This window comes from Spermophilus citellus (genome assembly GCF_964194105.1).
Source record: "Spermophilus citellus genome assembly, chromosome: 18".
NCBI lineage: Eukaryota > Metazoa > Chordata > Mammalia > Rodentia > Sciuridae > Spermophilus > Spermophilus citellus.
In genome coordinates this window covers 52,605,470-52,632,593 of record NC_138200.1, presented here as the reverse complement: position 1 = coordinate 52,632,593, position 27,124 = coordinate 52,605,470, and the positions used below count along the sequence as shown (strand labels likewise).

Here is a 27,124-nt window from a genome sequence, read left to right as displayed (position 1 = left end):
ATGTGAGCGGGCGGGGCGCACCGGCCCGGAGCAGCGGGGACAGCCGGCAGGCGGCGGGGTCGGCGGGCGCGGCAGGCCGGGCGGGTGCGGCAGGCTGATTGCGCGCGATGCCTCACTTCACTGTGGTGCCGGTGGACGGGCCGCGGCGCGGCGACTATGACAACCTCGAGGGTCTGAGTTGGGTGGACTACGGGGAGCGCGCCGAGCGGGAGGAGTCGGACGGTGAGGGCTTGCCGGGCGGGGGCCTTGGCTGGGTCGCGGGGCGGCCACGAGGGGCCGGCTCCCGCCGGTAGTGGAACTTGGCGCGCTTACGTCGATGCCGGCTTAACTTTTCTTTCTCTGCGCCGCCGCCACTCCCCGCTCCGCGCGTGCAGACACGATTTTCCTCCGCTCCGGGCGCGCGGGCCAGGTCGCTCTCCCTAGCCCAGCTCCTCCCCTGCGAGCCGCGGGCGGGGGCTGCAGACGTGGCCGCCCGGGGAGGCCAGACAGCAGGCCGCCCGGCCCCGGATAGCTCCGAGCCCGGGTCTCCTGCCTTTTCCTTTGGGAGTACAGCCAAAGCCCCAATTGCAGCCCCTTCACCTTTGAAAACGACCTCCATCCTCTTGTCGCCTTTGCCCGGTGATTCCCTCCTTCCCTTGCCCTCCCCTTCCTGTGTCTCCCTACTCTCTAAACTCTCAGGCCCTCCCCGAGAGAAGGGTGTGCCTGCTGAGGGGGCCTTTGGGTACCTGCCTGTAAGTCGTCCCTGTTGCCCAGGCCTAGATCTGTAGGTACAGTGGGCATCTGGGGAGCATTCACACGGGGCCAGGCTTGTCTAGGCACTTAACGTGAACTGACTCGTTTAATCCTCTCTACCTTCCTTGGGACAGATGCTGTTACTTGCACTTAGGAAGGAGTGGCGGAAAGTGTGGGGAGGTTATGAAATTTGCAGGGAGGGGGGTTGTTGGGGGGGTATTTAAACCCCCAGGGGAGATTCTAGCACCTTAACTCTGAAGCTGGGTGTTAGTGCTGGTCTTGGAGGTGTCTCCTTTCTTCCAGGTTCCTGCCTCTTCCCTTGCCCCTTTCTCCATCTCCTCTCCCAGAAGGCTCAGGGTTTCACTCAGTCAGATGGTGTCCTTGCCAGGGGCCACTTTTGGAGTCCTGCTGGAAACTTATGTCTGTCTGTCTGTGCACTGTGTACTGGCATATGCATGTGCAAGTGTGCTGCTGTGGGTATCAAGTTAAAGGCAGGGTCAGGTCAGGGCATTCTCATGGTCACTGTATCCTGCAGGATTGTGATATGACTGATGACAAATGCCTATAATGTCTGGGACTGACCATGATGGAGACATTTAAGAAATTCATGTCATTGAGATGTGTCAGGTGATATGATCTTGACCTCTGATCTGTCTTTGATGGTGATATGACTGAGCTGATCCATGCTGATGCGAGTGGCTGTGCGTTTGTAATACCTGACTGCCATGTGTAGAGTCGGCACAGGACAGAGGGATGGGCTGTTGGACATTGTGAAGGTTTTTCAGGCTTGACAGCTGTGTGAGTACCCTTTGCCATTCCCTTGTCTGTCCCTAGTCTTGTTCAGAGAGTCAGAGCAAGAGGCAGCATCCCTGCTCCCCTGACCAAGCCTGGAAGGACCTCTGTCCCTGGAGGCTGGGCTAGGCTGCATCCCTGATTCAGTGGGCAGGCAGAGCTGGCTTAGCTTCTGCCTGCCTTAGCCTCATCCAGCCAGATCCCTCCAAGCAAGACCAGCTCCTCCCACTAGGTCCTTTCCTTTTCCTCCTCCTCTTGCTTCTTTTCAGCCAGACCTTGACTGTGTTTGCAGTATGGGGGACACCCTGAACCCTGGTGAGTGATTTTTTTTAATATACTTTTTTAGGGGCTGGGGATGTGGCTCAAGCGGTAGCGCGCTCACCTGGCATGCGTGCGGCCTGGGTTCGATCCTCAGCACCACATACAAACAAAGATGTGTCCACTGAAAACTAAAAAATAAATATTAAAATTTCTCTCTCTCTCTCTCTGTCTCTCTCCTTAAAAAAAAAAAAAAAATATATATATATATATATATATATATATATATTTTTAGTTGTAGGTGGACACAATACCTTTATTCTGTTTTTATGGGGTGCTGAGGATCGAACCCAGTGCCTCACTCGTGCTAGGCAAGTGCTCTACCACTGAGTCACAACCCCAGCCCCCCTGGTGAGTGATTTTGATCCTTCTTGGTGGGGACTGCAAAAGTTCAGAGGGCTGAAAAACAGTCAAACTCAGGTCCATCTCCTGGGGCCCCTAGCTGAAGGCCTGCCCTCTACTCTGAGGGGTCAGCCAGCCTGTGGGCAGGGGCTCAGGAGGTCCTGAAGGGGCACCTCAGGCAGATGCCTTTGTGTACAGGGATCAGGAGGGTCACCTGGATCCTTACCTGTCACTGGTGTCTATACAGTTGCTGGTGGGAACACACCTGTGTCCCTCACAGGCAGGCCCCAGATCCCGGCCATACTGGGGGTCCCAGGTGGCATGTGAGCAGCTTGGGCCTGGCAGGCATGCCCAGACGTGCCCTGGAATTTTTGGAATAGCTGAGGCCAGAATGGGCAACTTGAATCTGAGGGCAGTACAGACATCTAGCGTCTGCTTAGACCCTCTTACGTTTCCATAATCCCATTGGAGCTGTCCCTAAGCAAGGCTTGGGGAACTCCAACAAGTGCTTTCTGGGTGTCTGGCAGCAGACAGTCCCTTTTCTGATGCCTCTGGGCAGTTGGAAAAGCATGTGTTACTATTTGTACATAGAATAGGACACACAAGGCAGCACAGAGGATCATTTTCACATGGGAGAGGCCAGGAATCCAAAGCAGACTTCTGGCCATCTGAACACCCAGAGGACAGGATATGCAAACTCTGGAAAATTGCATATTCTAGACCTCTTCTTTACCTTCAAGGATCATGCTACACCTTGGGGTGTATCCTGGATGGACTGGGGTCTGGAGTAGGAATAGGGAACCTACAGCCAAGCCCTCACCTGGCTCTAATACCCTGTATCATAGTCTGACAAAATTGCATTCTCACTGGTCAGCTGTTAATATAAAGGGCAGTATTACTGGGTTTTTAGATTTTTCTTGTGACTCCTGATCCTGTGTAAGCATCAAAGTTATAGCAAATGTCATAGGGTGTGAGGGTGTCTGAGGAGCTACATGACCCCACTGGGCTTTAACATGCCTTGGTAGGATGACTTTCTGGCTGCCTTTGTCTACTGTGTCATTGACATTGACCCATATGCAATCATTGAACATGTGACTGATCTGTTTGGCCCACTTAACTAGTCCAGGTTGCTGGATGAAGGAAATATACTGCTTTCACATGCTAAGGCAGAACTGACTTTACCCCAGAAATTGTCACAGGCACACTTTACCTATCAGTCTCCTTGAGTGATAAAGAATCCATAATGCAGCCCCTGCTAAGTGGTTGTAGGCTTGGGGAAGCCAAGTTAAACCACACACTGATATCAAGAGGATGTTTCAGATGGAGAAGGATGCATTAGTCCACGTTCTCAGCTGCAAATGAGAAATGAATTGTGACCTATTTAAATGAAAACATTGACAGTCATGGCCAGCGCATGACCCAATCACACCACTAGTCTGGGTTGGTAATAACACTTCTATTACTGCGTCCATCTGGGGACACCGTGCCAACCCACTTAAAATCAAAACTTCTGCATACTTCTGCAGAGCATGGTGGTGCATGCCAGTATCTCAGCTACTCAGGAGGCTGAGTCAGGAGGATCACAAGTTTGAAGGCAACCTGGGCAACTTAGCAAGATCTTGTCTCAAAAATGAAAAATAAAAAGGTCTGGGGATGTAACTCAGTGGTCGAGTGCCCCTGGGTTTAATCCCTAGTACCCAAACAAAACAAAACTGCATGCTGCTTCCAGCAAACACCATGGATGGCTTCTTTGAACCTAAATGCCTACAGCCCATTTATTGTGAGACCTGAGTCAGTGCTGCAGCTACCAGACTTCATTGGGGTGGAGGGATACTTGGCATCTAGAAAAGAAGTACTTAGTGTCTGCTGCCTGTTTGTTGGAAAACTGGGAATGTCACCATGAAGACTCACAAGAGACAAATGTAGAACAGGGAAGAATACGAATGATGGGATGCCAGGAAAAAGCAGGCAAGCTTTGGGAGGTGAGATAGCCTTACCAAGGGGGAAGAATAAGATGGGGGGCCCTGGTGGCACCTTCCTGTAATCCCAGCGGCTTGGGAGGCTGAGACTGGAGGATCACAGGTTCAAAGCCAGCCTCAGCAATGGTGAGGCGCTAAGCAACTCAGTGAGACTCTGTCTCTAAATAAAATACAAAATAGGGCTGAAGGTGGGCTTAGTGGTTGAGTGTCCCAAAATTCAATCCCTGGAGCCCCCTACCCCCCAAAAATCATTTTGGTTGCTTTCTGCCAGGTTTCCTTGGAGCTAAGGCTCAGTCTCACCAACCTGAGGGGTGGGTGGAAGCTGGTGTGGGCCTCTCACCTGTTTTGATGCAAGATGGAGGAATCTGCAGACCAAGGAGCTAATGCCCTGGGACCCTGTGAACAGTCCATGCTTCTATCTTCCTTCTTTCCTCTTTTTCCTGTTTGCAGTGCTGGGAATTGAACCCAGGAGTGTACTACCACTGAACTACATCCCCAGCCATTTGTTTGTTTGTTTATTGATACTAGGGATTTAACCTAGAGGGGTTCTACCTGTTTGTTGGAAAGCTGGGAATGTCATCCCCCTTTTTGAGACATTAAGGCTGACATTGAATTTGAGATCCTCCATCCTTATATCCCATCCTCCACGCCCAGCTACACTCCTGTATTTCCAGACTATACAATCTAACATTCACCCACCAGCCTTATCTTTCGCAGATGACCTGGACAACTGGCTCCCACTTCTGCTTACTGTACAGCTAGGGCTTGCCCCCACCTCCCTGCATGCCTTGGGCCACCCTCCAGGGTGCCCCCTCAGGCACGGGGCATGGTGGGGTAGCTAGCAGGCCACCTGCTGGCCATGGCAGCAGAAGGTGCTCTGTGCGGCTTCATCTATCTGGAGAGCAGTACCCGGGTGATGCCTGACGACACCGAGCCCTTGGCATGGGGCACTCTGGGTGCTCCAGATAGGCCTGAAAAGGGGTTAGGGGTTATGCGAGGGCCGGCTGAGGCCAGGGCCCGCCCCCTCAACAGGCCCCACCCCTCGCCTTACACTGGGGCTTTCATACCTGTACCCTGTGTTACAGGGAATGATGGGCTGGGTTTTGATTACTGGCTGCTCTTGGGTTACCCTGGCTCTTCAAGGAGGCCATTAGGTGTGATGGAGAAGCTGATGCTCAGCCTCTTAACACTGTGGCCTCCAGAGTGGTTTACAGAAAGGATGTTTTGGGGACTGGCCTGTGGGGAGGGGTACAGGCTGCATGCTCAGGAGGCAGCCCCTAACTGGGTTTCTTTCCCTTTCTCTCCACAGGACAGAGTAATCACAGAGAAAGCAGCCCTTTTCTTTGCCCCTTGGAGGCTTCCAGAGGAAGTGACTACTATGACAGGAACCTGGCACTGTTTGAGGTAGTTGAGGAGCCATTTTAGGCCACAAATATGACAGGCTGGGAGACAGACCGAGGCCTGTCAGGGGCCTCTCATCTAAGCAGGCAGGCTGGATGGTGACTCTTCTTCTGCTCTCCCCTTGTCTTGCTCCCTGTAGTCAGATAGTGTTTCCTGTGGCCCTTCAAAATGAAACTGCTTTCCCAGAGGCTATTTGCAATTCTGCCCCCATTGCCATCTCCTGGGCTGTTAACCTTTGCCTTCCTTGCTGCCCCCTCAGCAAGGTGACCACCCCCTGAGAATTTCTTTTTTTCCCTGCACTCCCAGTTCTCCGCCTGTGGGCTCTCTCATGGACTCTGTCTTTCCTGGTTGGTTCTTCCAACTCTTGTCCCTGGTCCTTCTCCCTGAACCTGCTCTTGCCCTCCACATCTGCAAGCTCAGTTGATACCTCTTTGAAAGTTTCCCAAATTTGTGTCTGAACTTATATTTTACCCTTTCCATACTCAAGCTGAAAAGTAAGATATGGATTTAAGACATGGTTTAGGCTCTTAAACTTTTTTTTATAATTTATTTTTTAGTCATAGATGGATACAATATTTTTTTTCCAATTTTTTATTTATATATTTTTTTTAGTTTTCAGCAAACACAACATCTTTGTTTGTATGTGGTGCTGAGGATCGAACCCGGGCTGCACACATGCCAGGCGAGCACACTACTGCTTGAGCCACATCCCCAGCCCCCAATATATTTTATTTTCATGTGGTGCTGAGGATTGAACCCAGTGCCTCATGCATGCTAGGCAAGCACTCTACCTCTGAGCCACAACCCCAGCCCCTAGGCCCCTAAACTTTGACCACATATTCAGCTGCTGAATAATGTAGGCTTCTCAATCTCCACATGTCCAAAGGCCTGTATATTTATTTTTTGCTCCCAACCAACCTCCCTGTGTGTAGGGTCAGAAAAGAGCTGTCAGACAGTGAAAGGCTAAATGTGGATAAGAAACCAGTGGAAAGATGGCACTAAGAATGAATCAAGGGCAGGGAAAGCCTAGACCCCCGTGGGAGTTGGGGGTCCTGAGCCCAGGATACCTCCTGACCAAGAGCAACAAGGTTCTGCAGTAAAGCCTTTGTCCTGGCTTCACTTTGAGGATGATGGCCCAGCGTCCCACTTTGGGATTGAGCTATGTCAGTCACAGGAACCAGAGCCTGGGGTTAGACCATTTAGGAAGGTCAGACAACAGAGACTTCAGTTGTTCCAGACATCTTTTGTCTGCCTTGGTCCCTGAGGTGACTAAGGTGGCTTTTTTTGTGGGCAGTCCAGGGTAGATATGAATCCCAGAGGCTCAGCCATTGCCAGTAGGTGGCCAAACACAGTAGATAGGATGAAGTGTGCAATTTTCCTGTCTGCCAACTGTGCCTGCCCTTCTTTTTCTACCCTGAGGCGGGTGGTTTTCACAAATGGGCTGGCAGTGATTGCAGCCAAGGTGGGGCAGAGAGAAGCCACCACTGGGCTGGGCCTTTCAGTGCCACGTGCTGGGGTGTGGTGCCCACACCTGCTCAGTTGGCTGGCTTGGGCTTCCCCCAGCAAGAGCTGGGATCAGGCCCAGGCCTGCCTCAGGGCCTGGCATGGAGCCAGAGTCCAGGCTGCTGGCTACATATAGGTAGCCTGGCGCTGGCCTGGCCCATTGCCATATTGCCCCATGGCTTTGTTTACAGGAGGAACTGGACATCCGCCCAAAGGTGTCATCTCTTCTGGGCAAGCTTGTCAGCTATACCAACCTCACCCAGGGCGCCAAGGAGCATGAGGAGGCTGAGAGTGGAGAAGGCTCCCGTCGGAGAGCAGCCAAGGTGAGCCAGTCAGGGTCATCAGAAGGGCCACACTTAAGATGACAGACAGAACACCATGGAATATACTGTTTTCCCATGTGGTGTGCGCACACCAGGGGATGTGGATGCCAGGTGAGGTGAGCATGAGAGTGGGCACTGAATGTCTTGGGCTCATAGAGGCTTTAAGGGGTGGGCTAAGGAGGAACTTCTGAGGGAGGCCCTCAGAAATGACAGTGGGTGAAGCTGGGCATAGTGGTGCAGGCCTGTAATCCCAGTGACTAGGGAGGCTGAGGCAGGAGGATCAAAAGTTCAAGGCTAGTCTCAGCAACTTAGAGAGGATCTAAGCAACTTAGTGAGAACCTGTCTAAAAATAAGAAAAGGACTGGGGATGTGGCTCAGTGGGCTCAGTGGTTAAGCACTTCTGGATTCAATCCCCAGAAATAAACAAACAAACAAAAAATTTAAAAAGAAGGAAATGACACCACTGTCATTTGGACTGGACTGGAGGTGTAGGTTTAGCTCTGGTAGAGTTTCATCAGCACTTCAAGAAAGACAGAAAGAAATGACAGTGGGAACAAGAGCTGCTTGCACTCAGCCTCTAAGAGTGACCCCATCTTCTCAAATGTTATACTCACAACACAATCATGAGATGGAAACCTGTAGCCTGTAGTCCCAGCTACATGGGAGGCTGAGGCAGGAAGTAGCAAGACCCTGTGTGGAAAAGAAAGGAAGGAAGGGAGAGAGAGAGAGAGAGAGAGAGAGAGAGAGAGAGAGAGAGAAAAGAAGAAAGGAAAGAAGGAAGGGAGTATGGGTGGATTTGAGATGTGGCTCAGTGATAGAGCACTTGCCTAGCATGCATGAGGTACTGGGTTCAATCCCCACCACTGGGAAAAAAAAACAAACAAAAAACCTATGAGATAGGTCACTCATTCTTTTTTTAGCTCCTCTGAGTCCTGCCCATTGCCTATCTAGTCCCTTGGGCCAGCCTCCTGACTCCCTAAGCCTGGCTTCTCTCCCACTTTCATCTTCATTTCTCAGATGAGGAAACTGAGTGACAAGGCCTTAAGTAACTTTCCCAAGGTTAATGCATGATGCTGGGAGAAGTGTTTTTGGATGTACTGTGAGGTATGTGATTGTGAAATACCAGATCACTGGCATCAAATCAGGATGGATAGCCTGGGGGCTACACAGCCTAAAGCAAGTGGCATTACTCTCTTGCCCCTAACCAAGGCTCCCACAGCCCCCGGGTTGCTTAAGTACCAGGTTGTGCAGGCATGAACATGTGATGGAGCCTGGCATTTCCTTGTAAAGCACATCTATTCCTTCAGCCCTCGTCTCTATTTAGGATGATTTTTCTATCTTGCTCAGCTCCTGTATTCGATGGGCCTCAGTTTAACTGAGGGCTGGGGATTTTTTCAGCATTTTGGTTTGAAAGTAAGGGGTCCTGCTGGGTGCAGTGGTGCATGCCTGTAATCCAAACAGCTCAGGAGGTTGACTGGAGGATAGCAAGTTCAAAGCCAGCCTCAGCAAAAAGCAAGGCGCTAAACAACTCAGTGTTGACCCCGTCTCTAAATAAAATACAAAAATAGGGCTAGGGATGTGACTCAGTGGTCAAATGCCCCAGAGTTCAATCCCCGGTACCCGTCCCCCCAAAAAAGTTAGGGGCCCTCCCTTTCCACCTCCTGTCTCTCTGAGATTTGGGAAGTAGCTGCATTTGGAAGGAGCTGGGGTCTAGTCCTGGCTATACTGTTCTCTTTGGAGGTTAGTTGAAACAAAAGGAACTCCAGGTTGGGATAAGCCAGATCACCAGGCTCAGACTTGCTCCTGAGATTTGGGTCTTGCTGGGGTGGGTCCAGGAGAGGATACACCAAGCTGAAGCACATCCTTTACCTGGCGCTTCCAGGAGACAAACAAGCCCACCCTTTCAGGAGGGCAGCTGATATCTTGATTCTACAGAACTAACCTCCACCTCTTCAGCTGGTTGAGATTTTGCTGGTATATTCTGGAATAAAGATAGCAGAGAACTCTGTCTCTGGCAACCCCTATGCAGCCTTGCAGGAGGGGTCTTAACTTCTGACTGAGAGTGTTTCCCACAGTGGATTACAGGATCATTGGATAAGAGTCTCATCCCTGTCCATTGAGGATGAGTCAGGACTGAGAGTAAAAAGGCCCCCAGGAAAGACTAGTGCACATCTCAACAGAAGCATGGGAGGGAAGCATGAATTGGTGAAGGGCTGTGGTCCTTTGGCCTAATGGGGAGCCTGTGAGGATACTAGGGTCTAGCCTCAGCTTAGTTACCCATCTGACCCTAAGGTGAAGATATGAGAGGGAAGCTGAGGGTCCCAGCCTTAGTCGCTGGGACCATGGAGGAAGGAGGAATCTAGTTAAGTACACAGTAGGAAGCTAGGGAGCTGTGGGTCTCACCCAGAGCAGCTCTGAGCAGGGGCCTCAGAAAAGAAGGTTTGAAGCAGGAAGGGTGGGCCTCCAACCAGACCATGCCAAGACCCAAAGGCAGCCTCTCCCTGGCAGTCACTTTGGCTCTGGCCCAGTGACCTTCTGAGGCTGCCAGAGGTTATTTGGGGATGCAGAAAGCATTTCCGGTCCTGCCCTTTCCCACACTGCTCTTTTCTCAGAATGACTCAGCCTAGGATGGGGGTGGGACTCAGAGTTCTTGCTGCCATTATTCCAAAATGGGTGGTATCCTTTGAGAAGGGCTTGGACAGAGCTTAGATGAGGTGTATCTTTCAGAAGGGAGCTTTTGTTCTTGCCTAGATCCTCCCAAGTTCCTTTAGCCTGCACACAGACCCTGCCCCAAGCCAGAACCCTTCAGAATGCTTCTTCTGACATGTAGCTCTCTTCTGACCCCTCCATTCGCTCTGCAAGATTTTCTCAACAGGATGTCCAGGGACTTCTAAGCTGTCATTCACTGGGTTTAGGAGCACCTTTGGGGGATCTGTAGGGTCTGCTGATGATAGAACAGTAAACAAGTCAAGTCTGCCACAGTATGATAATGAGTCATACTAACACAGTCAGTAATGTGACCTGTAGTGACCATTATCATAGAAAGGTATGTCAGATGCTGAAAGATTGCAGGAGGAGCACCAACTCCACCCAGCCTAGGGGGAACTTTCTGGAAGAAGTGACAGTTAAACTTCTGATGGTTTCACTGAAGAAAGAGTTTTCTAGGCAGTGAGGCAAGGCCATCCTCCTTGGCAGAGCCTAGCACATGCCCAGGTTCCAAGGCTCAGAAGAAGCCATTGTGGTATGGAGCTGGGAATGACAGAGGAGGTGATGGGGTACATCTGTCAGCTCAAGCCAAGGAATCTGCACCGCACGCCACACACTGTATTATAGAACAAAACAGGGTTTTCAACAGGGATGAGGGGATTGTACTTGGTTATCAGAGACCTACTCTGGCTGCAGAGTGGGCTAGGGTGTGGAGAGGTAGGCAAGTGTGGGAGGATATCACCTAGTGCCCCAGTTTACTGCCCTAGGGGGACTAAGGCTGAGACAAGGAAGCCTAGTCTCTGGATAGCAGGGAGGTAGAATGGGCAGGACTCCATGTCTATCTGGTTAAAGTGGGGGGATTGGAAAGAGGGAACAAGAGGGAAAATTTCTTGGATTTTGGCTTAGGTGATTTGGGGCCTGTTCAGAGAGAACGTGAAGACCTGAGATAGACCCCTTTTCGCAGACATTTAGCAGAGGAGAAGAAGGGGAGGAGGCAGTACCTTGAGGAGAATTTAAGTTCAAAAGCTCACTTGTGGGGTTTTAGAAAGAATCAGGTTTCATAACCTTCTCAATCCCAACTGTCTTGCTGTGTAGAGTTAATAGAGATGGGCATGGTAATCCCAGCAATTTGGGAGCCTGAGGCAGGAGGATCACAAGTCTGAGGCCAGCCTCAGAAACTTAGAGAGGTCCTAAGCAACTTAGGGAGACTGTCTCAAAAAATAAAAAAGGGGGTTAGGGTTGTGCCTCAGCAGTATAGCGCTTGCCTAGCATGTGTGAGGCCCTGGGTTCCATCCTCAGTACCATATAAAAATAAATAAATAAAATAAAGGTATTGTGTCCAAATACAACTAAAAAATAAATATTTAAAAAAATAAAAGGAACTGGGAGGGCTAGGGTTATAACTCAGTGGTAGAGCTCTTGCCTAGCACATGTGAGTCATTGGGTTTAATCCTTAGCACCACATAAAAATAAATAAAATAAAGGTTTTGGGTTGGGATTGTGGCTCAGTGGTAGAGCACTTGCCTAGCATGTGTGAGGCACTGGGTTCAATCCCCAGCACCACATAAAAAAACTAAATAAATAAAATAAAGGTATTGTGTCCATCTACAACTAAAAAAAAAAAAAGTATAAAAAAGGGGAACTGTGAGTATAGCTCAGTGGTTAAGTGCTGCTGGGTTCAGTCCTCAGTACCCCAAAAAGAAAGTTAATAGAGACATTCTAGCTATACCCTGACTTCTGGGGCTGGGGGTACCCCACTACAGGTAAGGGATGACTGAATGACTAGGGAACTACCTTCCATAGTGCATCTGTGCCCCTCTGATGCTCTGTGCCACCTCTTCTCCTGCCCATATAGGCACCCAGCATGGGCACACTCATGGGGGTGTACCTGCCCTGCCTGCAGAATATCTTTGGGGTCATCCTCTTCCTGCGGCTGACCTGGATGGTGGGCACAGCCGGGGTGCTACAGGCCCTCCTTATTGTCCTCATCTGCTGCTGCTGTGTAAGTAGCCTGGTGGGTCACGGATAGACTGAGCAGGGGCCATGGTCACCCTACAGATCCCACCCATCTGAGCTCGTCCAGGGCTCATCCAGGCCCTCCTTTCCACAGACACTGCTGACAGCTATCTCCATGAGTGCCATCGCCACCAACGGTGTGGTTCCAGGTAGGTAAGGGAATGGGGCCCAGAATCTGCTTTGATCTGTCTGGGAAACCCCATTCTCCTCCACCCTTAAACAGTTCCCCAGTGGGATCCCAGTTCCTGACTTTCACTTAGGAGCCTAACAGAGTTTTGAGACTGCTGTCATGTTTTGTTAGTATAAAAATAATACACCCTTCCCCCCAATGGGCAATGTTCATTTGTCATAGGAAGGTTTGAAAGGGCAGGAAAACAGAATGAAAAACTGAAAGCATTCATAACCCCACCATGCTGAGTTCATTACTATTAGGCTTTCAGCATATGATCTTAGGGTCTTATAAAATATCGCGCTCTCTCTCTCTCTCTCCCCCTCTTCCCCCCTTATACACACACACACACACACACATATAAATGTACATATAATTTCTTTTTACTGTATATATAGATATATACACATACATATATATGTTGGAAAGTGGGTTTTGTTTTTTCAACAGAGTTTAACTCATTATAGTAGGATATAACCCAATTTATGTGATTGTTCTCCTACTTGGGATTCTACTTTTTCATTGTTATAAATATTATTTTTGTGAACAGCCTTGAACACTAATCTTTGTTCACATCCCTGACGGTTCCCTTAGCAAGATCCTAGGGGTAGGAATACAGTATGAAAGGGATAGACTGTTTTTTAAGTTTCTTGATTCCTGTTCCCAGGCCTTCATCAGAGAGGTTATATCAGCAGCAGATGTACTCAGCAACATGGAATCACACTTGTCTCTTCACCTTCATCACCCTGGGGCCTAGTGTTGACTCTCTCAGTCTTGCCAAGGGTGTTAGACTAGGGCCAGAGGTTTAACCATGAATGCTCAAATGGTGGCAGGCTTATGCAGGGACACAGGGGCCAAAAACCTGAAAAGACAATAATCCTACCCTAATGTATGAATGGGAAAAGCAGTCCTGTCCTTTTGAGTGGTTGTGAGGGCTTATCATGAGGGAGACCCCTTGAAAAGCACTGACCTTGACCTGTGCATAATTTCTCTATTGTAGCTGGAGGCTCCTATTTCATGATCTCCCGCTCACTGGGTCCAGAATTTGGAGGTGCTGTGGGCTTGTGCTTCTATCTGGGAACAACATTTGCGGCAGCTATGTATATCCTGGGGGCCATTGAGATCTTGCTGGTGAGTCAAGCTAAACCCTCTGTAATCCATCTTCTTGTTCCAGACCTACATTGCTCCACTAGCTGCCATTTTTTTACCCATCAGGCTCTCATGACATGCATGTCTAAACACTTCCCTTGGATTCCACACAGAAGGCCCAGGCTGTTTGTGCTCCCCTGCTATCCCTGGCCAGGGCCTGGGGTCATACCACGGGAGGCATCAAAAGAGAAGGATCTCTGCTCAGGCCTGTTTCCCCCTTTACTTTCATGCTAGTCTGGGCCAGGCAAGAAATTGGCCTGGCTGTCTTCACTTTAGCCTGGATATGTCACCTATCTGGGTACTGTTTCAGCCATGGCAAGCAACCAACCAACTCTTGCATTTAGTTGAATGACAGATCTTGGGTGGTGACATAGAGACTAACTACTTCCTGAGCTTGGATGGCTCTGGCCAGTTCAATCTCCTAGAGCTCTATGCCAGCGCCCTTCAGATTCAGCTTCTCCTTATCCCTAAGTCAGAGTGAGCTACCACAGGATGCCTTCTGGAGATTGCAGAAAGCAATCTAGGGTGCTGTGCCCAGTTCAGCTTCCCACTCTCCACTGAGGAAGCAGAAATGTACAGGGTATGTGGGCAGCAGAATGGCAGGTACTTTCTCTAGGGATGAAAGAGTAGAAGATATTTAGAGAGACTGACTTTACTATTCCCACCTTCCAGTCCTCTGCTCATAGTGTGAACCTTGTGCCTAGCTCATCTGTTTTTTGTTTTCCATTTCTCATATTTCTTTTTTTTTTTTTTTTTTTGGGAGAGAGAGAATTTTTAATATTTATTTTTTAGTTCTCGGCGGACACAACATCTTTGTTGGTATGTGGTGCTGAGGATCAAACCCGGGCCACACGCACACCAGGCGAGCGCGCTACTGCTTGAGCCACACCCCCAGCCCCCTCATATTTCTTCTACATTTATAATTTGGAATTCTTCTGTAAGGAAATGTATCCCTTTTCCCCAGTTTGTTTGTTTATTCAACCATGTAATTATATGGACTTTTGGATATTTATTTTGTTCCCTGGGTTTTTGGTTATAATTCAATACTACCACTATTTATTTTGTTGTTCAAACATTCTACTTAGGCTCTTCCACTTCAGGTTGGCGTCTATGTCTGGATCCTTTCCTTTCTAAAAAATAATGACTTTATTGAGATGTAATTCACATAACATTCAATGCACTACCCAGTAAAAGTGTACAGTGCATTGGTCTTTAATATATTCACAGGGATGCAACCATCACCACAATTTTAGAACATTTTATCACCCCAAAAGAAACCCCATCAGTCATCATTCTCCATTTTCCCTCAACCGTCATCTCTCAGCAACCACTAATTTGTTTTCTACCTCTAGATTTGCCTTTTCTGGACATTTTGTATAATTGGAATTATATAATATGTGGTCCTTTGAGACTGGCTTCTTTTAGATATACTTTTAAAAGAAAACCAAAATGACAGGTTTCACACTCCAAATAGGAAGGTTGAACCCTCTATAATCCATCTTCTTGTTTCAGACCTACATTGCTCCACCAGCCGCCATTTTTTACCCATCAGGCTCTCATGACACGTCAAGCGCCACCTTGAATAATATGCGAGTATATGGGACCATTTTTCTGACTTTCATGACACTGGTGGTATTTGTTGGTGTCAAGTATGTGAACAAATTTGCCTCACTCTTCCTGGCCTGTGTGATTATCTCCATCTTCTCTATCTATGCTGGGGGCATCAAGTCCATTTTTGACCCTCCCGTGTTTCCGTAAGTAACTCAGGTTTTTGTCCAGACATTACCTTGTCATCCCTTCCAAGTAGACTGCCTTTGATGTCCTGGGTCCCCAAGACTGTAGGGTGGGAATGGACTGGGTCCTCTAGCTCAGCAGGTGGAGATGCTTACATCCCTGCAGGGTGTGCATGCTGGGTAACAGGACCCTGTCCCGGGACCAGTTTGATGTCTGCGCCAAGACGGTTGTGTTGGACAATGAGACAGTGGCCACCCGGCTGTGGAGTTTCTTCTGCCACAGCCCCAACCTTACTACTGACTCCTGTGACCCCTACTTCCTGCTCAACAATGTCACGGAGATCCCTGGCATTCCCGGGGCAGCTGCTGGTGTGCTCCAGGGTAGGTCCTCCCTCCCATGTTCCTGTCCCTGAGCCCACAGGCTGAGCAGGAGAGCAGAGCACAGAGCCGTCCTTGTGTGGCCAGCTCGGGAATGGGGGGAGCAGGTCTGGCTGCCTTCCCAGCTCAGCAGTGTCCTCTCAGCCTGGCTCTTGGCAGCTGAGTTTCGGGTGAATGGAGATTGGCCAGCATCCCAGCCCTGCAGAAGCCCCTGGAAAGTTCTGGCAGCCCCTCTTCCTCTGGCCATCAGCCCCTAATGCCACCTGGGGATGTTCCCACAGGGGCCATAAAGGGCTTTTGTCGGGAATGCAGGCGGTGGTGGGGCTCTGGTTGATGATGGTTTCAGCCACCTTTGTCTATCAGACTTGTAGCTTGGATAGCTTCCTCCCTGCAACCAGAGAAGCCCTGTGGTAGACACTGTAGCAATCAGGCTGAAGCTGTACCCAAAGTCCCCAGCTTCTGGCTGATCTGCCCCAGACTACCCTGGGGAGGTCCATGGGGCTGTGTTGGTGATGCTGCTGCCTCCGCAGAGAACTTGTGGAGTGCCTACCTGGAGAAGGGAGAGTTCGTGGAGAAGCAAGGTCTGCCCTCCACAGACGCCCTTGGCCTGAAGGAGAGCCTGCCCCTGTATGTGGTAGCTGATATCGCCACATCCTTCACTGTGCTGGTTGGCATCTTCTTCCCCTCTGTAACAGGTGAGCCCCTTTTGCCCACCCACCCATCCCTGCCACCAGTCCAATCTGGGGAGCCCCTGAGGGAGTCTCATCTGTTTTTGGAGGCATCATGGCTGGCTCAAACCGCTCCGGGGACCTCCGTGATGCCCAGAAATCCATCCCGGTGGGAACCATTTTGGCCATCGTTACAACCTCGCTTGTGTGTATCCTTTCCCAGGCCTGAAACAGGGGAGAGGGGATCAGGAGGCACTTGCCTACATGTACATCATCAGTTGGCATGCATAGACACACTATACACGCATCCCTCACCCCTTCGTACACAGGCACACACCGGGGGGACACATGCACATAAACATAGTACCCTCAGCTATCTGCAGGCTGGGGCTGGGGCAAGAGCCGCTAGGGTCCTGTGTGGGGATGAGTCTGGTTACAGTGCAGTGGAGGCCTAGCTTCCTTGACTCTGTGTAGACTTCAGCAGTGTGGTTCTCTTCGGCGCCTGCATTGAGGGTGTAGTGCTCCGAGACAAGTGAGTGAGCTGTGCCCCTCCCTGTAGCAATAGCTCAGCCTTTGCCTCCCCTCATGCTAAACCCTGCACATGGTCGCAAACATTTCCTTAGGCTGCTGGCTGCCAAGGGTAGTCTATGCCATCAGGTGGATCAGGCCCCTCCAAGAGTTGGTTTTGAGAGGATGGCAACATCAGGGTCAGGGCTGAAATGAGGGTCAAGGGTAGGGGCTGGCATTTGGCCTTCTCCACTGAAGGCAGAGCTCTGTCCCGCTTAGCTCCTGCTATCCCTCACTCTGGGTGGCCCCACCCAGGACTTGGGGGACTCCTTGCCTAGAACATGGTCTGAGCCTGGCCCCTGCAGGTATGGCGACGGTGTCAGCAGGAACCTGGTGGTGGGCACATTGGCCTGGCCTTCGCCCTGGGTCATCGTTGTTGGCTCTTTCTTCTCAACATGTGGTGCTGGCCTCCAGAGCCTTACTGGGGCGCCTCGTCTATTGCAGGCCATTGCCAAGGACAACATCATCCCCTTCCTCCGGGTGAGCCCTTCTATATCACCCTCACATGGTTCTGGACATAGCACTGGCTAGGGAAAGAGGGAATTTGGATGCAGCATAGTCTGCCCACAGGGGCACCAAGGCCAGGTGGCCATCCATAAGGAGCTGCTGAGAGCTGCCCTGGCCCTGTGTATTGTTGGCAGAGCTTCTAAGACCCAGAATCCTCATGAACTATGGCTCATCCAAAGAAGGGAGGCCTGGAGTGGTGGAGTCAGGAGAAAGTTGTGACCTCCCATGGGGATGGCCTGAGCCCCAGAGAAAGGGCCTGGGGATAATGGAGGCCAGGCTGTGGCTTGGGGTCCCAAGTGTAGGAGAGGGTGGCAGGAACAACTCCTTTTCTGGTGCCTACAGGTGTTCGGGCATGGGAAAGCAAATGGTGAACCAACGTGGGCACTCCTCCTGACTGCACTCATTGCTGAGCTGGGCATCCTCATTGCCTCCCTCGACATGGTGGCCCCCATTCTATCCATGTGAGCTGGGGGCAGGGCAGAGTAATGGTCTTGGTAAAAGCTTCCTGAATCCCAGTAACTTTTAGCAGGGGACCCCAGCACCTCCCCATGATCCTTTCTGGTGTTGAGGGTGCAACTGTGTGCCAGGCTGTGTGGGGAGATGTTGCTTGGCAGGTCTCAACCTACCCCTGCATTCTGGAGATAGCATGGCACCTGCATAGGAGCTATAAAGAGACCAAGAGGCCCCTTGCATTACTGTGGGGACCTTCCAGAACAGGAATCTAACAGATTCTCCCACTGCTGGACAGAGAAGCACCTGGTCCTTTGAGGCTTGATGAAGCCATCACTTCACCATTCATCATTTTCAAAGTTGTTTGCTCTGGATTTTTTTTGCAGTACTAGGGATTAAACCCTAGGCTGCTCTACTACTGAGCCACATCTCCAGTGAGATAGATAGATAGATAGATAGATAGATATAGAGATAGATACATTTTATTTTGAGACGGGGTCTCACAAAGTTGCTTAGGCTGGTCTCAAACTTATGATCCTCCTTGCCTAAGCCTCCTGAGTAGCTGGGATTACAGGTATGCACCCCTGTACCTAGCTCAAAGTCGTTTGCTTTTAATATTCTGGAAGCACCTGGACAAATGCTTTTCATTACAATTTTAGTCCTAACCCAAATGAATCTGCATTTGTGCCAGTGCTGTGCAGTTGGTGATCTGCACGTGGAGATTTCCAGTAATTCTTGAGGCAGAGTTTCTTCAATTGCTGTTTTCACCTCTGCCCATGTTAGAGTCATCACACACTCTGCTCCATGGCTGATGGGCTTTGTTCTTCTGAAGGGCCTGACCTCCTTCACTCCTTAGCCTGTAGACTTGACAGGGCTTCCTTCCCTGCAAATAGTCTCCACCCTGGCTGCAGCTAGGCCTGCTGTACCTGGGCTGTCCTCTGCCTCTAACTCAACCCATCCCTCATACCTCAAACGGTTCTAGGTACAAAGCCAAAGGACACTGCTCAGCCTTTATTATGTTGTACTTACTGGCAGATCCTGATGGGACTTACCTATCATGGAATCCCCTACCCCTAGCACCCCACTCAGGAGTCTTCCTGCCTCCAATCTACTATTACTCTCTATCAGCTGAGGGTAGAAGTTGTGCCCCCTCCCCTTAGCCATCTTTTTGGCTGCCTACCTGGTAGGGCTCATACAGCCAGCCTTGCCCATGTTCCAGATTCCTACTCCCACAGCAGCTTCTCTCGGGTGTCTAATCCAGTGCATTCATATGGTCTTTGTCATCTACTCTTGGATCTGTTCGTCTTTCCCACGTGTGACAGCTTCTTATCCACTGGTCATCCAGGCCAGTATCAGCCAGCCAATCTTCAGACACTGAGTATTCCTCAGCATTCTTTGACACCATCCTATCCCAGCTCTCTACTTGATATCCTGGGGCCCTCATCCCTTTCCAGCCTTCTGCCAGGGATCATTGGTCCATTCTCTTCTGACATGGGTAAGGCTGGCTGTAAGGATATGGGCTCCCTCATCCTCTTCGTGGTTTTAACAGGTACAGCTTCTCAAACAGACAAACAAACAAAATGCCTCTTTTTGTTATTTAGGAAATCTATAACATGGACATGGGCAAGGCCAGCTGCATGTGTCTCCTGACACAACGTGGCTCCAAGGACACCTTCTCCGCATAGTCCCATCTTCCTGAGGCTGCAGGAGTGGGTGCTGTGGGGGTGGGAGGACCTGACTGTGTCCATGCAGTGAAGGGAAAGACATGGCCTAGAAGGTCCAGGCTCAGCCTGACATGAGGTACCCGGAGATACTAAGGAGGTTACTCTGTACCGACCAACTCCCTGTGCTACAGGTTCTTTCTGATGTGTTACCTATTTGTGAACCTGGCCTGTGCTGTACAGACACTCCTGAGGACCCCCAACTGGCGGCCCCGGTTCAAATACTATCATTGGTAAGCTAGACCCTTGAATCAAGTTCCCTGACATAGGAGGTATCAGGGAGTCTAAGAATGCCATTCTGAATGAAGTTTTGAGTTTGCTGGGCAGTGGTTACTCTTGAAACACTGTGGGGAAGGAGGAAGGGGCCTTAGCCTAGTTTTTATACCCAGATTGTGACTTGGGACTTCATAGGGCTACCAGGGCATGGGATGGGTTATGGCCTAGGACCCTACCAGTCTTGCCCTGATTCTACCTCTCTCCTCACTCTGTCTTAGGGCGCTGTCCTTCCTGGGCATGAGCCTCTGCCTGGCCCTTATGTTTGTTTCCTCCTGGTACTATGCTCTGGTTGCCATGCTCATCGCAGGCATGATCTACAAGTACATCGAGTACCAAGGGTGAGTGAAGGGACTGTCAATAACCTATATGGCTGAGTGTTCCTGGCTAAGAAGTGGGATGGTCTGAATGGTGAGTTGTTGAGGGAGCAGGGCTACTTTTGGTATCTACCATGAGTGATAGGACTGGAAGGCTCTGACTCAGGGCCTAACCTCTTTCCATTCCTGCATTCATATAGACAGAAATCCCTGGTGAAGGGCTGGGATGTAGCTGGGAGGTATAGCTCAGTGGTAGAGTACTTGCTTAGAAAGTGTGATGTCCTAGGTTCAATTCCCAGTACCAGCACTACCAAAAAATAAAATTCCCTGGGTGGCACCTGGAGCTCACAAGCTTGTGGCATCTGCAGGGCTGAGAAGGAATGGGGTGATGGGATCAGAGGCCTATCCCTGAGTGCTGCCCGCTATGCGCTGTTGAGGCTGGAAGAGGGACCTCCTCATACCAAGAACTGGCGGTGAGTTCACACCCAGTCTAGCACGGGCCATCTCAAGGTTCTTAGGGAGTGCTGGGAGGGTAGGAGCCTCCAAAAGTGCTGGATCCCCATCCCTAGTCCAGTTTCCCCCTCCTTGGGTTGCTAAGGATGCCCTCCTGCTTATTGTACCCTTGGATCTACACTATCCAAAATATGAGAGCCTATGATGTGAGAAGGGAAGAAAAGAAGGGGTGCCCTGAAAAGGCCTGATCGTGGTCTCAAGCTGCCTCCCCATCTGGCCACTGCAGGCCTCAGCTCCTGGTGCTGTTAAAGCTGGATGAAGACCTTCATGTGAAGTACCCACGACTCCTCACCTTTGCCTCTCAGCTTAAGGCTGGCAAGGGCCTGACGATTGTTGGCTCCGTCATCCAGGGCAGCTTCTTGGAGAGCTATGGCGAGGCCCAGGCTGCTGAGCAGGTGCCTGCAGAGGGTGGGAAAGAATGGAGCCAGATCAATGGTATCTGGGCTGAACTGGCTTGTAGAGGAGGGGACCAAGCCTGGCCAGCCTGGCCAGCCAGGTAGACAACACTGCTGCCCCTTCAAGCTGGATCAAGAGAATATAGTTGTCCCATCTTGAAAACATTGCCTCTGGGTGGGTAACTTGTTCCAAGCCCTCCCCCACTTCCAAGAATTTATGTGCCTGAGAGCCCTAGAAGGTTGCCCAGAAGAGGGAAGCTGGTGGCCTGACTTCCTGACACTACTGTGTTCCCCACAGACAATCAAGAACATGATGGAGATTGAGAAAGTGAAAGGCTTCTGTCAGGTAGTGGTGGCCAGCAAGGTGCGTGAGGGGCTGGCCCACCTCATCCAGTCTTGTGGCCTGGGTGGCATGAGGCATAACACCGTGGTGCTGGGCTGGCCCTACGGTTGGCGACAGAGTGAGGACCCACGTGCCTGGAAGACCTTTATTGGTGTGTGAAGGGCCAGGGGCCAGGGTCATGGGGTGGCAGAGGCTTGAGGGACACAGGCTGATGGTCAGTAGTGCTCCTTTTCCCTAGACACAGTGCGCTGCACCACAGCTGCCCACTTGGCCCTGCTTGTGCCCAAGAACATTGCCTTCTACCCCAGCAACCACGAGCGCTACCTGGAGGGCCACATCGATGTGTGGTGGATTGTACATGACGGTGGCATGCTCATGCTTTTGCCCTTCCTGCTGCGCCAACATAAGGTAGGCCAGGTGAATGGTCTTGGGTGAGAGTGGCTATGCTCTTGGAGGACTACATGAGACTGAACCACCCCCCTATTCCGTTGCCATAGGTTTGGAGAAAGTGCAGGATGCGCATCTTCACGGTTGCCCAGATGGATGACAACAGCATCCAGATGAAGAAGGATTTGGCCATCTTCCTATACCACCTCCGCCTTGAGGCAGAGGTGGAGGTGGTGGAGATGGTGAGCTGCCTACCCCACCCTTGCCTTGAAGATACCGAGTGCCATGCAACCACATCTTCACAGCCTCCTCTCTCCCCAGCATAATAGCGACATATCTGCATATACCTATGAGCGCACACTGATGATGGAGCAGCGGTCCCAGATGCTGCGGCAAATGAGGCTGACCAAGACTGAGAGGGAACGTGAAGTCAGTGGCTGCCTTGGTTCAGGCTGGGGGTGGGTGGCAGGGTCAGGCCTTTGGAGACACCATCCTATGGGGACATCAGACTGACTCATCCTGGCCCTACCTAAGCCAGTGCCCATTTCCTGGAGGCAGAGTAATCATGTCAGGCCAGTCAGGCCCTCCTTTTCTCAGGGTGCCCAGGCCATCTCCTCTGTTCCCAGGCCCAACTAGTCAAGGACCGGCACTCAGCCCTGCGGCTAGAGAGCCTATACTCAGATGAGGAAGATGAGTCTGCTGCAGGGGCCGATAAGATCCAGATGACATGGACCCGGGACAAGTACATGACTGAACCCTGGGACCCCAGCCATGCCACTGACAACTTCCGGGAGCTGGTTCACATTAAGCCGTGAGTGTAGCAAATATAGACCCAGCTTTGTTGGGCCCCGGGGAAGAGGCAGTGTGGGACAGACAGGCTGGGTTGGGTGGGCAGGGACAGAGGCTTCCTTTGCTAGATCTGGTTCTTTATGTCAGGGACCAGTCCAACGTGCGGCGTATGCACACTGCTGTGAAGCTCAATGAAGTTATTGTCACACGATCCCATGATGCCCGCCTAGTCCTACTGAACATGCCTGGCCCACCCAAGAACAGTGAAGGTGATGAGAACTGTATCCCTTTGTGGAGAGGCAGGCCATGGGGAGGTGGACAAAGTGTGAGGTCAGGCCAGGAGTTTTCCTTCTGGGGTGCCCTTGGGTGGGGGTGGCCCTGATTGCCCCTTGGTCCTGCTGCTGCCTCCTTGACCTGATGCCTATAGACATGGAGTTCCTTGAAGTACTGACTGAGGGCCTTGAACGGGTGCTGTTGGTGCGTGGTGGTGGTCGTGAAGTCATTACCATCTATTCCTGAGCCCAGTGTGGTCTTATGGCCTAGAGTGGGGGTATCCAAGGCAATAGCCCCCACCTGAGCACCTACTTGCCAGTTCTGCTTTGCCCAGCCTTGCCTTGGGCCAGCTTTGCTAGGTGTCCTGGGAAACCAGGTCTGGGCCTGGCAACGGAGATGGATTTGAGTTCCTGTGGGACCCTGGGAGGTGTGGGGACTTTCCTCTCCAATACCCCAGTAGGATGCCCTGGCTAAAGACGGACCGGTGGGGGCTGATGTGGGTTTTAAGGCCCAGCCCAGCCCAAGAGCACTATTTATTGTATATTTATTGTTTGGATGTCACCATTTGGGAGAAGGGGAAGGGCAGAAAGGGCGGGGGTTGAACTCATCCTGCTTGCAGGAAGACCTGGCTCAGACTACTGTGGGCAGGGACCCCCATTAAGCCAAGAGGAATGGAGCTGGCCAAGCTAAGGCCTGACTTTCTTCAATAAAACATTGTGTACTCTGGGCCTCCCGCTGCCCCTGCTCTGTTTCCCTTGGTGCCAGTGGAAGAAGGCGGAAATGAACCCAAGCCCAGATCTGGCTCCCTGAGGCTAGGGCTCTTCCCAGCAATAGCAATCACTGGCCACCCCCATTGGCCAGGCTGTCCCTCCCACAAGCCCTGGGCCCCTCCCACCCACATACCAGATAAGGCCTGCCCAGCACTGCCTCCTCTGGCAGTAGGCACTGGGCTGGAATGGGGCCGCCCGGCTCCCCATGGCAGTGGGTACTGCTGCTGCTGGGGCTGCTGCTCCCCCCTGCCACCCCCTTCTGGCTCCTCAATGTGCTCTTCCCCCCGCACACCACGCCCAAGGCTGAGCTCAGTAACCACACTCGGCCCGTCATCCTCGGTAAGCCCCCGTCAGGCCCTTGATGCACTAGGCCAGCATGGGAAGCCTGGGCCCCAAACCCTGGCAGCAGACAGTGCCAAGGCCCTTCTGCCCCTGTATTAGCCCTGATACCTTCCTCAGCATGGGGAGGGGCCAAAGGCTTGTCCTGCAGAGAATTTCTTCCCCTTCCCCACCACAGTGTTCCCTGTCTCTGAGTTATTTACTTGGAGGTGGGGCGGAGCTGTGGGGGGACTGAAATCTTGGCCGGAACATTACAAGGCGTGGTCAGCTACAGCCACACTAGAGTCTGGGTCAGGCCCCACCACTCCTTCCTTAGCCCCTATCCTACCAAGGACAAGATGCCCAGCCCAGGGTAGGAGAAAAGGAGAAGTCCCTGAAGGCCTGCCCACTACTCTAGGCCCAGCCCCCAGCCCCCGCCCCTCCCCGCTGAATTCTCACCTTGGACTTTGGCAATAATGGAAAGCCAGGCTGGATGTTTACTTGGCAGGGGCAGGGGTCAGTGGCCTTGGCTCCTGCATCTTCCCTGCCTGGGGGGAGTCTGTGCTTTGGGCTGCTGGGGGTACAGTGGGGATGTGTGTGATCAGCTGATGATAAATGTCATTGGTCCCTGGAGGTAGAGGATGTGGGAGATAGGGGTGGGGTTGGTCTGGGGATGGATGGGGGGAAGTCAAGGAGTCCAGAGTGAGAGCTGGTGCCTGCAGTGCCTGGCTGCCTGGGGAATCAGCTTGAAGCCAAGCTGGATAAACCGGATGTGGTGAATTGGATGTGCTACCGCAAGACGGAGGACTTCTTTACCATCTGGCTGGATCTCAATATGTTTCTACCCCTTGGAGTGGACTGCTGGATTGATAACACCAGGTATGTGCCATGCCCTCTGCCTAGCTTATAAACACTGCCCCTTGGCTACAGACTGCTGAATGTCCCCACTTCCCTCAGGGTTGTCTACAACCGCAGCTCTGGACGTGTATCCAATGCCCCTGGTGTACAGATCCGTGTCCCTGGCTTTGGCAAGACCTACTCTGTTGAGTACCTGGACAGCAACAAGCTAGCAGGTGTGTGTACTGGAAGAAAGGCCAGGAGCTCCAGACTGTGGTGGGCCAGTATGGCTGGGTCACAGGTGTCACAGCAGAGCCCCCCACAATGCTGCTGCTTCCCCACAGGTTATATGCATACACTGGTACAGAATCTGGTCAACAACGGGTACGTGCGGGATGAGACAGTGCGGGCTGCCCCCTATGACTGGCGGCTGGAGCCCAGTGAGTGTCTGCTATTGATGGGCTTAGGGCTGGGCAGGTGTGGCCCCTGATCCCAACTGCCCTGATCCATCCACCCACCTTCAGGCCAGCAAGAGGAATACTACCAGAAGCTGGCTGGGCTGGTAGAAGAGATGCACGCCGCTTACGGGAAGCCCGTCTTCCTCATTGGGCACAGCCTTGGCTGCCTGCACTTGCATTATTTCTTGCTACGTCAACCTCAGTCCTGGAAAGACCGCTTCATTGATGGTTTCATCTCTCTTGGGGCTCCCTGGGGTGGCTCTATCAAGCCCATGCTGGTCTTGGCCTCAGGTGAGACGGCTTCTGTATCCTGTAGGAGGTGGGGTGGAACAGAGCTGACCTTCCTCCAGCTCTGCTCATGTTGGCACCTAGAAGTATTGTCTGTAGCCCGTGGGCCATGCTTTCTTTAGTCCCTTGAAAACAGTGATCCTGGCAGGACCATTATTAGGATGATTCCTTCTAGAGTCTGTGCCAGTGTTGACAAGGTGGAAGTAAACAGGAAGGTGAACTCCAGCAATTTGATTCAACCCAAGGTGTCTATCTTGTCATGACCCTAGGGCCTGCCCAACTTTCAACTACCTTTTGCTTCCTGGAGCCTCTGTGCCCAAGGATCTACCTTATTGAAGACAGATCTACCACAGCTAGGGCCAGACCTAGGAGCCCTTTCCTGCTCTTCCCTGAGGAGTAGCTCAAGGACCCAGAGCTAATACAACTCCTACTTGTTGAGAACTAACTGTGTGCTGGGCATTGACAGGTGTGGCCTTCTCCCTAGGCACTCAGTCTACTGAAGGAGACACTCATCTGATTACATCACTGAAGGGCAAAACAGGCACCATCTCATTTCATCTTTCCCAGAACACAATCTGGTGATTGCTGTGCAGCATGAACCCTACTTGGGGCCTGAGGGAGACCAGCCCCCCATACACCCCAACCTCAGAAAGTTCCCCCACCCTTTTGAGGCCCTCAACTGTCTTAGAGGTACCATCAGGCCTACTCTATGGCTAGAAGTCCAGGTCTGGATGGGGCAGGAGCAAGCTTGAACAAACTGCTGGGCTTAGACTGGGGGCAAATTGTGAGCCAGAGGTAGCCAGGCCTAGCTTCCTATTGTACCTTGTTCCTTGTCCACAGGTGACAACCAGGGTATCCCACTCATGTCCAGCATCAAGCTGAGAGAGGAGCAGCGCATAACAACGACTTCCCCTTGGATGTTTCCCTCCCGCCATGTGTGGCCTGAGGATCATGTATTTATTTCCACGCCAAGCTTCAACTACACAGGCCGTGACTTCCAACGCTTCTTTGCAGACCTGCGCTTTGAGGAAGGCTGGTACATGTGGCTACAGTCACGTGACCTGCTAGCAGGACTCCCAGCACCTGGTGTGGAAGTATACTGTCTGTATGGTGTGGGCCTGCCCACACCCCGCACCTACATCTATGACCATGGCTTCCCCTACACGGACCCTGTGAATGTGCTCTATGAGGACGGTGATGACACAGTTGCCACACGAAGCACTGAGCTCTGTGGCCATTGGCAGGGCCGCCAACCGCAGCCTGTACACCTGCTGCCCCTGCACGGGACACAGCACCTCAACATGGTCTTTAGCAACCAGACACTAGAGCACATCAATGCCATCCTGCTGGGTGCCTACCGCCATGGCAACCCTGTGCCCCTGACTGCCAGCCCAGAGCCCCTGCCCCCTGAATAAAAACTTTTGCTGCTGTAGCCCTGTATGCTGTGGCTTGAAGGGGAGGCACTACGAGGGTCCCCACAAGAGGATTCATGCATCACTAGCCACAGACCAGTGCTCAGTGGAGCATGAGGCAAGATGGGCTCTGCTAAGATCTGAAGCTGAACTGGACACTGAGATGTGCAGCTTACTATTCTGGTTGAGCTGTTCAGGCAGCCTGCCCTTACCTGCCTTTGTGTTGTGCATGGGAACTGCAGTCAGCTGTACTTGCAGCTATAGAATGGATGTACAGGGAGAGGATGACTTCATCTA

The 27,124-nt window shown here is 51.6% G+C and overlaps 2 protein-coding genes across 2 annotated transcripts; both read left to right on the top strand.

Annotated features, from left to right (window-relative positions):
- Positions 1-23,472, top strand: SLC12A4 (solute carrier family 12 member 4). Its single transcript, XM_081274995.1, has 24 exons — positions 1-222; positions 5,473-5,567; positions 7,259-7,390; positions 11,952-12,098; positions 12,207-12,261; positions 13,282-13,412; positions 14,943-15,184; positions 15,330-15,544; positions 16,072-16,236; positions 16,320-16,418; positions 16,684-16,741; positions 17,082-17,256; positions 17,626-17,744; positions 19,589-19,687; positions 19,949-20,068; positions 20,413-20,517; positions 20,784-20,952; positions 21,251-21,446; positions 21,534-21,703; positions 21,793-21,924; positions 22,004-22,111; positions 22,309-22,493; positions 22,619-22,752; positions 22,899-23,472. The coding sequence occupies exons 1-24, from the start codon at positions 108-110 to the stop codon at positions 22,988-22,990; spliced, it is 3,258 nt and encodes a 1,085-aa protein (XP_081131121.1). The 5' UTR covers positions 1-107; the 3' UTR covers positions 22,991-23,472.
- Positions 23,456-27,124, top strand: LCAT (lecithin-cholesterol acyltransferase). Its single transcript, XM_081275004.1, has 6 exons — positions 23,456-23,853; positions 24,555-24,711; positions 24,790-24,905; positions 25,014-25,109; positions 25,194-25,418; positions 26,256-27,124. The coding sequence occupies exons 1-6, from the start codon at positions 23,700-23,702 to the stop codon at positions 26,828-26,830; spliced, it is 1,323 nt and encodes a 440-aa protein (XP_081131130.1). The 5' UTR covers positions 23,456-23,699; the 3' UTR covers positions 26,831-27,124.